A 13,317-nucleotide genomic window follows, 5' to 3' on the forward strand; every position below is an offset into this window, starting at 1 on the left:
GAGGGTGGGGGGAGGCGGTGGGGGCGGGGCTACAGGGTTGTCCTCCGCGGCGCTCCGTAGTGGGCGGATGTGACGTACGGTGCGTTTGTTGTTGGCTTCCGGGTGAGGCGCTACCGTCTTCGCTGCCCCCCGGGACAGGTGAGCGCCGCCCCCGCGGCCTGGAGCTCTCAGCGCCCCGCCAGCCCCGTAGGGGGCATGGTCGGAAACTGCTGGCCAATGGGGAGGGGGGCAGGATTCCCCGGCTGCGCTGGCCAATGGGGGGCGGGATCCACTGGCCAATGGTGGGGGGAGAATTCCCCGGCTCCCCTGGCCAGTGGGGGCGGGTGTGGGATCCCCTGGCCAATGGGGGGGAATTCCCCGGCTGCGCTGGCCAATGGGGGAGGGGGTGGGATCCCCTGGCCAATGGGGGGGGAATTCCCCGGCTGCGCTGGCCAGTGGGGGAGGGTGTGGGATCCCCTGGCCAATGGAGTGTGTGTGGGATCCCCCAGGCTCTGCTGGGCAGTCAGGGCACATGATCCCTGTGGGCCGTCCCTGGCCCCTCTAACCACTTTGCCACCTTCAGGAGATCGAGAATCGTGTGTCGGACCCTCAGAAACCCAGAGATTGGCCCCCAAATCGTGAAATTTAACCCAGATTGAATTGTGTGTTTTTGGCCAGTCTCAGCCCCCGTCCGTTCCCAAGCTGCGTGTGTGGGACAATTAGTGTCGCCCGCTCCCCCACATGGGCTGGATATGGCCACGGACTCCTCCTTGGTTTTGTGGCTACAGAGTAACACGGCTACCCCCTGATACCCGGCTGCAGGAGCTCTCACCCCCACATCTGCTGTCTCCTGCCCAGCTCTTTATCCTGTCCCCCAGCCCCACCCAGTTCTCTCCCCACCCAACCCCCCCTTCAACCCCCCTCAGTTCAGTCTCCCTCCCCCATTCCCTCCCACTGCCCTCAGTTCACCCTCCCAGCACTCACTCCATCTGCCCAGAACCCCCATTAATACAGCCCTCCCACCCATCAGCCCTCCCCCTCCTCACTGCAGCCCCCCATCTCACCTCTGCTCCTTAGGGTTCTTCACCCTCCCCAGACCTGGGGGGAGGACTGCAGTGAGGTCCACTCTCCCACTTCGCAGGCTAGCAGGGGAGCAGCCACCTGGGCTGACAGCTGGAGCCCCGGTCACGCCCGGGGTGGCTGACAGGATTTCAAGGTAAAATTAAGCTGATGAAGTGGGTTTTAGCCATGAAAGTTTATGCTCAAATAAATTTGTTAGTCTCTAAGGTGCCACAAGGACTCCTCATTTTTCCCCCCAGTTGATTCAATTGTTTTTTTGTGGGTTGCCCTCCCACCCTTTCTATGTCAGATGAAGTTTCTCGTCCCTCCTGGAGTGTAGGCTCCTGTCTCTTGTTAGCTTGACAGCTTTGTGTATCTCAGGCGTAAATGAATTCTCATTGTCTCTGAAAGTATCTTGTAATTAGCTGCCTGCTGGAGGAACCACATTCCTTTGTTCAGGGCCCGGTAACTCCTGTTTGTCTGGAAAAAAACATCCTGCCATGTGAGCATTCTCTTACTCAGAAATCCCGACTCCCAAGAGTTGGCAGGTCTGCGGTGGGGCGCTGGCCTCGCGCTGCGGTTGGTGCCTGGTGTCCGTGGCGCAGCCCGTGGCAGGCTTGCCGGTCACATGGCTGCAGGGCTAGAACTTGGGACCTTTCGCTCCAAAGCCAGCGGCCCTGCCCTGGAGGGGGACCTCCATCGCCAAGAGCAGCACTGCCGGCTCTTTGCCCTGTGTCCCCCAGCTAACGGGGCGGCATAACTGCCCGTGCTGCAGCAGGCTGGCCATGGCCCATCTGCACATCCGCTGTGTGCTCCAAGGCATGAGGCCAAATGCAGTTTTGCTCCTGCCCATCCCCTGCCGGGTCACAGGAGCCTGTCGATGGCTCTCTCTACCTCACTCTCATTCCTTCTGCAGACTCCTGCTGGAAGCAATGCAGCCCCTCGAGGTCAGGTCTGTGTTTGAGGCTGCCCAGGATCCCACCTTCCTGCATGGCCTCTCCCTCGTCAATTGCTCTTCAGAGGACCTGCCATCCACAGACTCTAATGCCATAAAGCCAGGTAGTGTCTAAAGGCCAGTGAGCTGGCTAGAGGGGCAGTAGAGCCAGCCAAGGGCTTCCTGGGGAGGGCGGGAGAGTGTCCAGTAGGGAGATTTCACTGCAGTCCAACCCTAGGGGGTATCCCACTCTCTGGGGCTTGGTGGGGTGATGGGCTCTGGTTGTGAGCTGCTTTGCCCCAGGCAAGAGCCTTCAGCCTGAGGAGCGCAAAACACTTCACATGCTGAAACTAATCCTGTTTGGTGGGTCAGTATCATCCCTGTGTTACAGGTGGAGAAACTGAGGCACAGAGGTGAAATAACTTGCCCAGGGCCATGCATCAAGTGAGTGGCAGAGTCAGGAACAGTCAAACTGACTCTTCACCCTTTGCTCTAGCCACACTTTGGAGTGATCTGTCTGTCCTATAGCCCTCTATCCCTCTCCAATGGAAGTGGCATATCTTCCCTGAGTTCCTCTCCCTCTTTCAGAGAAGCCAGTGGTGGCCGACGGGGAGGAGAGAGCCCGAGGGGTCCCAGAGATATCGGACCGGATGTGCTGCTCATCCTGCTCCCGGGTGTTTGACAGCAGGGAGGAGCAGGTAGGCAGCAGCCGGAGGGGTGGAGGCGGATGGGTGATGTGTTTTCCGTTGCCACCAGCAGGCAGCACTGTGAGCAAGCAGGGAGCTGGGGAAGCAGGGTGCTGTGAAATGGGTATGTGACTGGCCAAAATGTGGACCATGGAGCTCTGTGGTTGTGGCCTGGATACGCAGAGATGCAGCCCAGAGACTACTGGTCCTGAGATGCAGTGCTCCATTTTGGGCTTACCCACCTGTCACGAGGTGGAGTATTGCATGCTGGGCTTTGTCGCCTCCATCAACCGCCCCCATAGGATGAGGGAGGCTGCAATTGATTCTATTTTAAGCCAATCAAGTGCATTCCTCAGGCCCCTGGTAAATTGCGGATGCAGCTCTCGGCTGGGCAGGGTCTGGGTGCTCTGGCGTAGCCACATTACCAGCTTCCACACGCTGCAAAGCCCTGGCCCAGGGGGTCAGACCGTCTCTTGTAAAGCTGGTGCCATGTCTCTGCAGTCCTGGGGGCAGGATGGGAACTTGGCAGTAAGGGCATTAGCTAACCAGTGACCATGACATGCCAGAAAAGCAAGGCAGCTTCTGCTGATTCCCAAGTCTCCGGCAGGCTGGCATCTGGCTGAGGAGACCTCTGCGCTGTCCAGTCCCGGGGCATGGGTTGGTGCACTTCCATCCATCTGATCTGGGGGATCATCAGTATGGGATGCCCCTTCTCACTCCGTTTCCTCCCCAGACGGAGCATTACCGCCTGGACTGGCACCGCTTTAACCTGAAGCAGCGTTTGCTGGGGCGCCGGGCACTCGCAGCAGAGGAGTTTGAGGAGAAGACCTGTGCAGGTGAGGGGGGACTGCTGTCATGGGCTCGCTTGAGCTGGTGGAGTGCCGCACGAAGCAAGCACCCTTTAATTACCAGTTGATATCCAACTCCAGGTGTCACCTGTGCTGTAAATTCTGCAACATAAAACAATCCTGTCACTGACTCAATCCAAAGGTGCGGTTGGGGTTAGGCCCCTGACCAGACCAGCTTTTGGGATCAGCTGGAGCAACCCTTCCTCCCCGTCCTAGCTTCACCCAGAACTGGCCACTGGAGGAGGCAGCTGGCTGGTTTTATCTTGCCTGCTGGGTTTTGCCCACTCCTGACCTTTCTACCTGCTGGAGGATCAATTCTTGTTGGTTCCACTAGCAGCTGATCCTAGGGGTGGCCTTTCTAGGCAGCTCTTGGAGGTCTAAACTCACTGCTTCTTTCTCCCCAAAGAGGATGCCTTCTTTGGATGGAGAGATGACAGTGTGGCGGGGGCATCAGATGTGTGGTACGCCCCATCACCGCAGCCCTTCAGCAGGGACATAGGCAGCAGGAAGCCTCTCTGGTGGCACCTGACCGGGTGGAGAAGCTCCGAGCACCAATCACACTTACCTTCTCCCCAGCAGCTGCCTGCTTCCCAGGTCCCTTTGTTTTCCTGCCCCATGTGGGAGGCTCCTCTGGGATGAGTTCAGGTCCTGTCCTGTCCTATCATAGATTACCTCTGTATAAATCCCTGGGACGCCCACATCTTTAATACTGCGTGTAGATGTGGTCGCCCCATCTCAAAAAAGAGAGACTGGAATTGGAAAAGGTTCAGAAAAGGGCAAAACAACGATTAGGGGGATGGAACAGCTTCCGTACGAGGAGAGATTAATAAAACTGGGACTTTTCAGCTTGGAAAAGAGACGACTACGGGGGATATGATAGAGGCTACAAAATCATGACTGGTGTGGAGAAAGTAGATAAGGACGTGTTATTTACTCCTTCTCATAACACAAGAACTAGGGGTCACCAAATGAAATTAAGAGGCAGCAGGTTTAAAACAAACAAAAGGAAGTTCTTCTTCACACAACACAGAGTCAACCTGTGGAACTCCCTGCCAGGGGATGTTGTGAAGGTGAAGATTATAACAGGGTTCAAAGAAGAACTAGAGAAGTTCCTGGAGGACAGGTCCATCAATGGCTATTAGCCAGGCTGGGCAGGGATGGTGTCCCTGGTCTCTGTTTGCCAGAAGCTGGGAATGGGGGATGGGATGGGTCACTTGATTCCCTGTTCTGTTCATTCCCTCTGGGGCACCTGGCACTGGCCACTGTCGGAAGATACTGGGCTAGATGGACCCTCACTCTGACCCAGTCTGGCTGCTCTTACGCTCTTGTGGTGAGGTTGGTTCTAGCCCCTCTGCCCCCTGGAGCTGGCTGGCTCTGACCTGTCAAGTGGGGCCAGGCCATGGGCGGGTACCTCAGTGAGAATCGTATGTTCTGCAGATGCCTCTCCCCTCAAACACTCCTCCCCCACCCCAGGATCCTGCTGCACCCCATAACCTGGCGCACTCCCTCCACAGCATCCGCCTGGCTCGCTGCCCCTGGAGCGTCAGATGGGCTGTCTCCACACTGTTCACATCGGCTGGGCTGCGAGAGGCCATCTCACGTGTCCTAGAAGGCTGTGGGGGGAGTAAAGGGGACAGTGGACATTCGGGAGATCTCTAGGTCTCCAGCTGGGACGTGGAGGAGGTGGGCTCTGTGATCCTAGTGGACTGGGAGTTGTTCCCTCCTCTTCATTTTAGGGCTCATGCCTTCCTCGGGCACCTTAGCATCTGACACCCCTGTCCCCCTCCTGCCCGGTTTGCAGGTGACGTCTCCAGCATCTCTGGGTCCGATTCTGATGACTTCGATTCGGGCAGCGAGTCCGATCTGCTCCCTCCCCAAGACCACACAGACCCAGGGAGCAGCCAGCAGAGCCTCTGCCCAGGCACCCGCTCAGCGAAGGTCCTGTTCCGCAACTCCCAGGGCCAGCTGCTCTCCGCCTACCGCTGTGTGCTGGGCGGTAAGAAGGCAAGTGGTGGCCCGGCAGTGCTGAGCCCCATCCCCGGTGACCTGCCGGAGGTCCTGGAGCAGGTCGTGGTCCGGGATAGCCCTGTTGGGCCGGCACGCGGAGTTTGGTTGGGACCCCGACCCCTCCTTGCCCCCGTGATCCTGCGGGCAGCTGGACGCGTGTGCAGGGGAGCCGAGCGCCAGTTCTGTCGGGATCCGGGCTGAGCCAGAGGGTCCTTGCCCAGGTGCAGGGGGTGGGGCCCGGGCCCAGCTCATCCGGGCGGAACCAAGGCTTTACTTGGTGCCTGAAGAGCTGCTGCTGCCATGATCACCTGTCTGGCCCCAGCAGGCAGGGGCAGCCCCTGCTCCCTGCCCAGCCCCTGCCACGTGGCTCAGTCCCCAGACTGCCCCTTCCCCCACTGCCTCAAGAGCCCCTGGCTAATGGCTCCAACAGGGGGAGGCAGCTGATGGCCAGGGAGGGGGTGTGCCGCCAGGCTGCTAACAGGAGGGTTTCCTTGTGCCAGGGCGGTGGTGAGCAGCAGGCAGAGCTGGTGGCATCTCTGCAGAGCATGGGCGCAGGCACCTGTTGGGTTATCCTGATGACAGGCGGTGGACACTTCGCAGGAGCCGTCTTCAGGGGGTGAGTGTCCCAGGCTGGCCCTGAGCATGGGGCTGGGGCAGGGTCTGCTGCTTGGAGTGGGAAGCAGCGCTCTGTGGCTTGGGGATGTGGGGATCAGAGGGGATGTGGTGAGATGGGCCCTTGCCCCCTGTCTGCTTGTGGGGGTGGCCCAGAAGGTGTCTCTCCTCTCCTCAGGGACACGTGGCACTGCCAGAGGCTTCACGGGCCCCGGGTGGCAGCAGCAGCTCCTGGGATACCTTTCTTGTGCCGGTCCGTCCCCCGAAGCTGGCAGTGTGCTCTGGCTGGAGGAGGAGTGTTCATTTCCCTTCTGTACGGAGGCAGGGGCAGGGGCTCACCCGGGTCCCAGAACGAGTCGGTGCCAGAGCTGGGAAGAAAACCCAGGAGTCCTGACCCCCAGCTCAGACCCATGGCCAGGCCTGCCCTCACCGAGTGGGGCTTAGGCCCTGGCCCACTCTGAGGTTTCTCTCCCCCAGGCCTGAGGTGCTGGATCACAAGACCTTCCACCGGTACACGGTGCGTGCCCGCCGGGGCACGGTGCAGGGCGCGCGCGATGCCCAGGGCCAGGCCTCCATGCCCAAATCGGCCGGCGCCTCGCTGCGGCGCTACAACGAGGCGGCTCTGCTCAAGGTGAGGGCAAGCGCACGGGCCCAGTTCAGGATTGGGCCCTCGCTGCTGGCCACGCCACAGTTCTGTGGCAGCCTCTGGGGCGGGGGTGCCTAGGCAGTGAGCAGCCCCTCCAAGGCCTTGGCTGCCGCTGGCTCCGTGGGTCGAGGCAGGACAGGGGGTGTCCTGTGGCTGGAGCGCCTGGGAGTGGGGATGGAGGGGGCACGTGGGGCTGGTACAGTGCCACGCTCCCCACTGGGATGCCACCCTGGTTTTCAGTCCCTCTGCTCAGGGGCTGGGGCATGACATAGGCGCCCCTGTGCTTGGGGATCCCTCCCCAGGCTCTCTGGCAGTGCCTGAGAGAGGCATTTAGGGATAACACGCCCCAATCCCAGGCCAGCTCCCCAGGCTGCTGTGAGGGGTTCAAACGCTGGCATCTGAACCCGGCTTGGGGTGTCCAGCGCACAATGGAAATACAGAGCCCTCTCTAGCGCCCCCTCCCGAGAGCTGAGACTTCACGGGCCCCTGCCCAGCCCCTGGGGACCGCTGCTGGCCCCTCCGACGGCCCCATCGCTTAAACTCCGCCCCTGGCAGATCTCCTGCCCTGCGCTCTGGGGTCACCCCCACGCACCCCACACAGGATCCTACCCCACCACTGCTCTTCACTTCACAGCACGAGATCTAGATCGACCCGATAATCCCTTCTCCCATCTCCCTGCTGCAGCGCACTCTGCAGGGCCCTGCTCCTCGGGGTCCAGCATCCTCCTGCTGCAGAGCTTGGCTTCACTTCCAGGCCGGCGCTCTCGCCCCGTCATGGCCAGGTTGCTTTCGCAGTCCTCGGGTGGTCCCACCGCTGCACCGGGCCCCCTGTTGCCCTGTCTTCCTGGGTCTGTCTCTCCAAAGCTTCTCCCCAGGAGTCCTGCTTTGCCACCTCTGCCTCTGGGACGTGCCCACTCTCCAAAGCGGCTGTGGAGAAAACCCCCGCCTGGCTTCAGCCAAGCGCCTTCGCGTACCCATTAGGCATCAGAGCCGTCGTCCCATTGTCCCTAGGCTGGGGGGCAGCACATGGGGGGGGGGATCCTGCACGTACACCCTGGTATTCCACGATGCAGCGACCACCATACTGATGCCTTGATAATGTCAGAACCCCTAAGCTGTACGCCTGAGTCCCCGGCCCCACGGCCCCAGCACCCCACAGCTGCAGAGGGTTGGCTGTGCTTGGCCGTGCCCCAGTGCAGAGGAGGGCTGGCAGGTGGGGCCTGGGAGCTAGTGGTGATCTCTCCCCTTCCACCCCCAGGACATCCAGGACCTACTGGCCAGCTGGGCGCAGCATCTGCAGGGAGCCCAGCGCATCTTCCTGCGTGCCCCCCGTGCCAACCGGGCACTGCTCTTCAGTGGCAGGAACCCCCCTCTGCACAAGGACGACCCCCGCGTCTGCAACATCCCCTTCAGCACCCGCAGAGCCACCTTCAGGGAGGTGCTGCGGGTGCACGCGGCCCTGGCCACCCTGCAGGTGTATGGTGAGAACTGGGGCGTGGGGACACTGGTGCTGGGGGGGGTGAGGTGTGAGTGGTCTGCTTCCCCATGGCCTGTTCCCCTGGCCACCAGGCCAGGCTTGCGTTGCTTCTAGACTGCCCAGGCCGGGATCAGTGCCAAGCTGCCTACTTCAGAGGAATTCTCCTAGGTGGGGGGCAGTGGGTTCCCCCCACTCTGTCTGCAGCACCTGCCACGCCCCATGCGCTATGGAAGGGGGTGGGGTGGCTCTCAGCTCTGTCTGGGGGTGGTCTCTGCGGGGCCCAGCTGGCGGCTCGCAGACCCAAGGCTCCTGTCTCGCAGGGAAGGACACAGCGGTGGCAGATCTTGCTGGCTCCCCCCGGAAGGGCTGGAGGAAAGTGCCGTGTGCGCGGGTGGAAGAGCCCCAGCAGGGTGACGCCAGCAGTGAGTGAGGGGGAAGGGCGCCGGCGTGTGGGGAGGGCACTGGCTGACTCGCCCCCCCACCCTCATGGGGGTTTCCTGGATGGGGGAGGGTGCCCAGCACCGGACCCTGTGTGGCAGCAGCTGCTGCAGGGCACGGGGTGGGGGTGGAGGTAGGGGGCAGTCGTGGACAGCTCTGGTCCGGGCACAGTCATCCCCAGCGGGCCCTTTCCTCAACTCCCCTGCGGAGAAGGGGTGGGGCCTCTGGCAGAGCGCACTGGGGCGGGCCCAGCAGCCCCAATCCCACCTGTCTCCCCCAAAGCCCCGTCGGAGGAGGAGGAGAGCCAGGCTGGGGAGCTGGAGACGGTGGAGGTGACGCTGAGCACCCTGCAGCTCCGGGAGTTTGAGGTGACGCCTAAGCGAAGCCGCAAGAGGAGGAGGAGGAAAGACAAAGTGGGGAGAGGTGAGAACGGGGCTAACATGGGTGTCCTTTGGTGTGGTGGCGGCAGTGTGAGCAGGTGGAAGCTGCTGGCTTCCCTGCCTTTGCCCCGGGGCTGGGGGCAGCTACACGCCCCTGGGATGGCAGGGAGGTGTTGGCCCCGGACCCGGTTTCTATCCCTCTCCCGTTCTTCCAGGAGCAGGGGCCCGCGCCGAGGGGCCAGGAGGCCAGGAGGAGCCTGAGGGCTCAGCACCCCAGCCAGCAGCAGAGACGGTGACAGACCCCCAGGAAGGGCCTGGGCCAGAGCCTGCTCCCTGGGAGAAAGGAGGTAAGTCAGGCCGGGCCGTGCTGCTGCCTCTGCCCTGCCCGCGTGTGCCACGTTGGGGTTACGTGGGCACAGGCTGCTCCTCCCCCAGCTCCCCCCTGCCATGTGCTGCTGGCTGCGAGTAGGGGCTGGGGAGCCAAAGAGGCAGATCGGTGACTGTACAGAGCGATCCGGCTCGCCCAGTCTGCGCTGTGATACCACCCCTGCGAGCAAGGGCTGCAGGCCACGCCGTGCCGGGGGGGCTGGAGCCTGGCAGCTGGGCCTCTGGAAAGGACTGGGGGGTCAGTGGTAAAGGGCTGAGTGAAGGGCTAACGTGAGCCTTGGGGGGTGAACAGGGTAGAGGGGATTTGACCTCTGTACACGGCCCTGGGGAGACTGACCTTGGGGTCCTGCGTCCAGTTCTGGGGGTCCACATTTTAAGTAGGACGTGGAAAAACTGGAGCGGTGCAGAGAAGAGCTCCAGAAACGATTGACGCTCCCTTGCACTGAGACCTGTAGGGAGCGCTGTCTGCATCCCTTATGGAGAGGTGGTGATCGCGGGGTGTCACCCCCTGGGGGAGAGCCCCGCCCAGACAGGCAGAGGCAGAGCCAGTGGCCAGACAAATGAGAAGTTGGTGCCCCTCGCTAACCCTGCGGGTCCTTAACCACAGCGTCTCTCACTGGCTTCGCATCCGGCCTGGTGCCATCCTGGACCACGCTTTAGCCACACCCAGGGTGACGGGAGGGGGGCACTCTGGTGTGTGCCACGCGGGTCAGACTCTGTGGGTCCCTGAGCAGGTTGTTCCCTGGGGGGATTCCTGGCTTTGGGGTCGGGGAGGAGCCGGCTCAGGCAGTGCCAGAGGTGCAGGCCCTGTGCTGCTCGGGCTGGGGGGGGCCCTGGGGCTGGCTCTGGCTCTGATCCCATCTGTCCTTTCCTGCCAGCTCCGCTCCTGGGCCAGCTCCGCGACGCCCTGTTCACGGCCTGCAAGACGGGGGACGTGGGGACGCTGCGGCGCCTCCTGGGTGTGGCAGAGAGCGGGGCACCCCCGGCAGGCAGCGAGGATGGTGCCATGGGGCAGCCCCAAGGCCACCCTGGCAGGGTGCAGAGTGAGGGCTCGGAGCCCAACCGCGCAGCCCCGGGGCTCCTCTCGCTGCTCAGCGAGCCCATCGCCGGGACCGGCTTCACCCTGCTGCACGTGGCGGCTGCGGCAGGGAAGGGGGCGGCTGTGCGACTGCTGCTGGAGGCTGGCGCCGACCCTGCGCTCAGGTACAGTCACCCACCCCTAAGGCTGGCCGGGGGGCGCTCCCTGGCCCTGCCGGTGGGCCGGGGGCCGGCGGGAAGCTGCCCTCTGCCTGCAGCCTGTTTCAAAAATACATCGACGGAGCTATGCCAATCTCAGCGCTGGACGGGACCCTGAGAGGTCAGCGCGTCCAGCCCCTGCCTTCACAGCAGGGCCAAGGACTGGCCCTGACCGATTGTGCCCCCTCGAGGATTGAGCTCCCAGCCCTGGGTTTAGCAGGCCCATGCTCAACCCACTGAGCTCACCCTCCCCCGCCCCAGGGCCTCTAGCGAGCTGGGCGGGTGGGCTGGTCCGGGAGCTGGGTGGGGCGGGGTCCCCTTCCCAGCTCTCCCCAGAACTCAGCGGCTCGTGGGGCTGCCTGTCCTGTGGGGGGTGGGGGGGCCGCCTGCCAAAGGGAAGCAGCAAGCCCTGGCCTGTCCCGGCCCTGAGCCGCTCTCCGCTTGGCTCCCAGGGACTGGCAGGAGCGGCCCCCGTATTGTGTCTCTGCCGACAAGTCGACACGCAACGTCTTCCGCAAGTTCATGGTGGATCACCCAGCCAAGTACGACTACGGGCGGGCCAAGGTGGGTGCCTCCCGCTGCCCTGCCAGCCCTGAGATCCCTCCCTGGCACCTTAGGGCAGCTGGGGGGAGCTCAAATCCCCCCACCCCGGGGTGCCTGAGCCCTCCCTGGGGAGCAACCCTCGGCTCCAGGCTGCTGGTCCCCCTCACCCACTCGAGGGCCCTGCCCCTCGGCTGCACCTGCCCCGCTCTGAGTTGGGGGGAGGGAGCAGTGCGAGGAACCCAGCCCGTCTGGTGCAAGCTGGTTGTGGGGGCTGTTAGCAGAGACAAGGAGGGGCTGTCAGGACCTCCCCCGCCTGGGGTGACAGAGCCCGTCCTGCCCCAGGTGCCCGGGCCCCTGACAGCGGAGATGGAGGCCAGGCAGCTGGAGAAGCAGCGGGCACAGAAAGCGCAGCGGAAGCAGCGGGCGCAGGAGCTGAGGGGGCAGCAGCAGCGGCTGGCGCAGGAGCAGGAGGAGAAGCGGCGCTTTGCGGCCCTGCCAGACAGAGAGAAGGTGAGGCCTGGGGCGCCCAGACTCCCCGTCCCCGCATGGGGGGCACCCTGCCCCAGCCAGGGCCCCGAGGGGGGGCAGGGCTCACCCCACTCACTGAGGCTCCGGCTCTCTGCTCCTCAGAGGGCCCTCGCTGCCGAGCGGAGACTGGCTGCCCAGCTGCCGGACACGGGCGCAGCTCTTGCCAACACCAGGTAAGGGGGCCCTGGGCACTGAACCTGCTTGGGGGGGAGGTACCGGGGGCAGGAGATACTGGGCGGGCACCAGGGGGGCTGGGGAGGTACCTGGGAGGAGGGCGGGCACTGTGGGGCTGGGAGGTATCTGGGGGAGGCGATATTGGACGGGCGGCACCGGGGGGAGGCTGGGCAGGTACCAAGGGGGAGGAGCTACGGGGCGGGCACCGGGGGGAGGAGCTACGGGGCAGGCACCGGGGGGAGGAGCTACTGGGGGGGCACCGGGGCTGGGGCCACGGGCAGGCACCGGGCAGGCACCGTTCCCCGGGGGGGGCTGCCAGCTCCCTTCTCCAGTTGCTGGCAGGGCCCTGCCCACGCTGCCCCTTCTGGTTTGTGCAGGCGCTGCTGGCAGTGCGGGGAGTCCCTGCTGGGCCGGATCCCCTTCCACTACCTTGACTTCTCCTTCTGCTCCACGGCCTGCCTGCAGACTCACCGCCGGGGCCGCGCCGGCCCCCCCTAGCGCCCGCGCCGCCGGGAAGGCAGGGGGCTGCCACGCACAAGGGGGCTTAGGTGGAAACGGACAGTTGCCTCCTGCCTGCTGGGGGGGAGGCGCTGGGCACTCCTGGGGGGGCTGAGCCTCCTTCCCAGACCAGGGGGCAGCCCCCTGCCTCTGCCTAGAGGAGCAGGGGATCAGAGCCCAGGGGGGGTTGGTGGGGGGATGAGCACCACCCCTGGGGCAGGAGTGTCACAGTCACACACGGGGGAGGGCCCTGTTTTGGGGCAGGGGGAGAGGCTGCAGCTGGGGGAGGGACCAGGCAGCCGTGCCCTGTGGGCACAACACTGGTGCTGTGCAAACGCCTGAGGGGCTCCGGCTCCAGCTCCCGGGGCCAGGCACCGGTGGGGCCCACGAGCCAGGGAGTGGGTGGTTAGGGACGGGCAGCTGGGCTCAGAACAGCGCCCCCCATGGGCAGCAGCTCATTGCCTTAGGTGGGAGCTCGCTGCAGCACCACGGGCCCTGCCTGGCACCCGTTACCCCTCCCCTTTAGCCAGGGGGTGCGCTGGCCCCCTCCCCGCTCCGGGCTGGCGTAGCTGAAGTGACTGACTCGGGCCGCTGCCCGCAGCTCAGCCCAGCCTGCGTCTGCCTGGGGAAGGGGGGGAGGTGCTATAGCCCCCCCCCCCCGTCACCCCCTGCATGCTGGGGGCCATGCTGCAGACGGGTGCCCGGTTCTTCCCCAGGGTGCAGTACCCCGAGCAAGCCCCCCAGTGGCCCTCGTGTGCTCCCCAGGGCTCTGACCCCAGGCTCTGACTCAGAGCAGCTCGGCCAGCCCCCCCGGGCCCCCCATGGTCAGTCAGAGCTGTTCACGGCCCATGAGGGTTGCTGTGAACCACGCTGGGGTGGGCGCAA

At 64.0% G+C, this 13,317-nt stretch overlaps 1 protein-coding gene across 3 annotated transcripts; it reads left to right on the forward strand.

Moving 5' to 3' along the window:
• The first annotated feature begins 55 nt into the window (after positions 1-55).
• On the forward strand, positions 56-13,301 carry ANKZF1 (ankyrin repeat and zinc finger peptidyl tRNA hydrolase 1). Of its 3 annotated transcripts, XM_039494809.1 has the most exons (17): positions 56-138; positions 1,057-1,195; positions 1,955-2,097; positions 2,561-2,670; positions 3,392-3,494; positions 5,308-5,510; positions 6,014-6,129; positions 6,603-6,756; positions 8,030-8,252; positions 8,569-8,670; positions 8,969-9,109; positions 9,282-9,413; positions 10,332-10,656; positions 11,142-11,253; positions 11,575-11,742; positions 11,863-11,933; positions 12,312-13,301. In XM_039494809.1, exons 3-17 carry the CDS (start codon positions 1,971-1,973, stop codon positions 12,430-12,432), a joined length of 2,208 nt encoding a protein of 735 aa, XP_039350743.1. In that variant the 5' UTR covers positions 56-138; positions 1,057-1,195; positions 1,955-1,970; the 3' UTR covers positions 12,433-13,301. The 3 variants fall into 3 exon arrangements, with proteins under 3 accessions (XP_039350743.1, XP_039350744.1, XP_039350745.1); XM_039494810.1 differs by lacking the exon at positions 1,057-1,195 and having other exon boundaries at positions 70-138; XM_039494811.1 differs by lacking the exons at positions 56-138; positions 1,057-1,195; positions 1,955-2,097; positions 2,561-2,670; positions 3,392-3,494 and adding an exon at positions 4,777-4,836.
• Positions 13,302-13,317: the final 16 nt, after the last annotated feature.

Source organism: Mauremys reevesii, linkage group 11 (genome assembly GCF_016161935.1).
Source record: "Mauremys reevesii isolate NIE-2019 linkage group 11, ASM1616193v1, whole genome shotgun sequence".
NCBI lineage: Eukaryota > Metazoa > Chordata > Testudines > Geoemydidae > Mauremys > Mauremys reevesii.

Coding starts and splice junctions, on each gene's coding strand:
- ANKZF1 (XM_039494809.1), top strand. CDS start 1,971: ATGCAGCCCCTCGAGGTCAGGTCTGTGTTTGAGGCTGCCCAGGATCCC. Junction 6,757..8,029: donor ACGAGGCGGCTCTGCTCAAG/GTGAGGGCAAGC, acceptor TTCCACCCCCAG/GACATCCAGGACCTACTGGC. Junction 11,254..11,574: donor ACGACTACGGGCGGGCCAAG/GTGGGTGCCTCC, acceptor GTCCTGCCCCAG/GTGCCCGGGCCCCTGACAGC.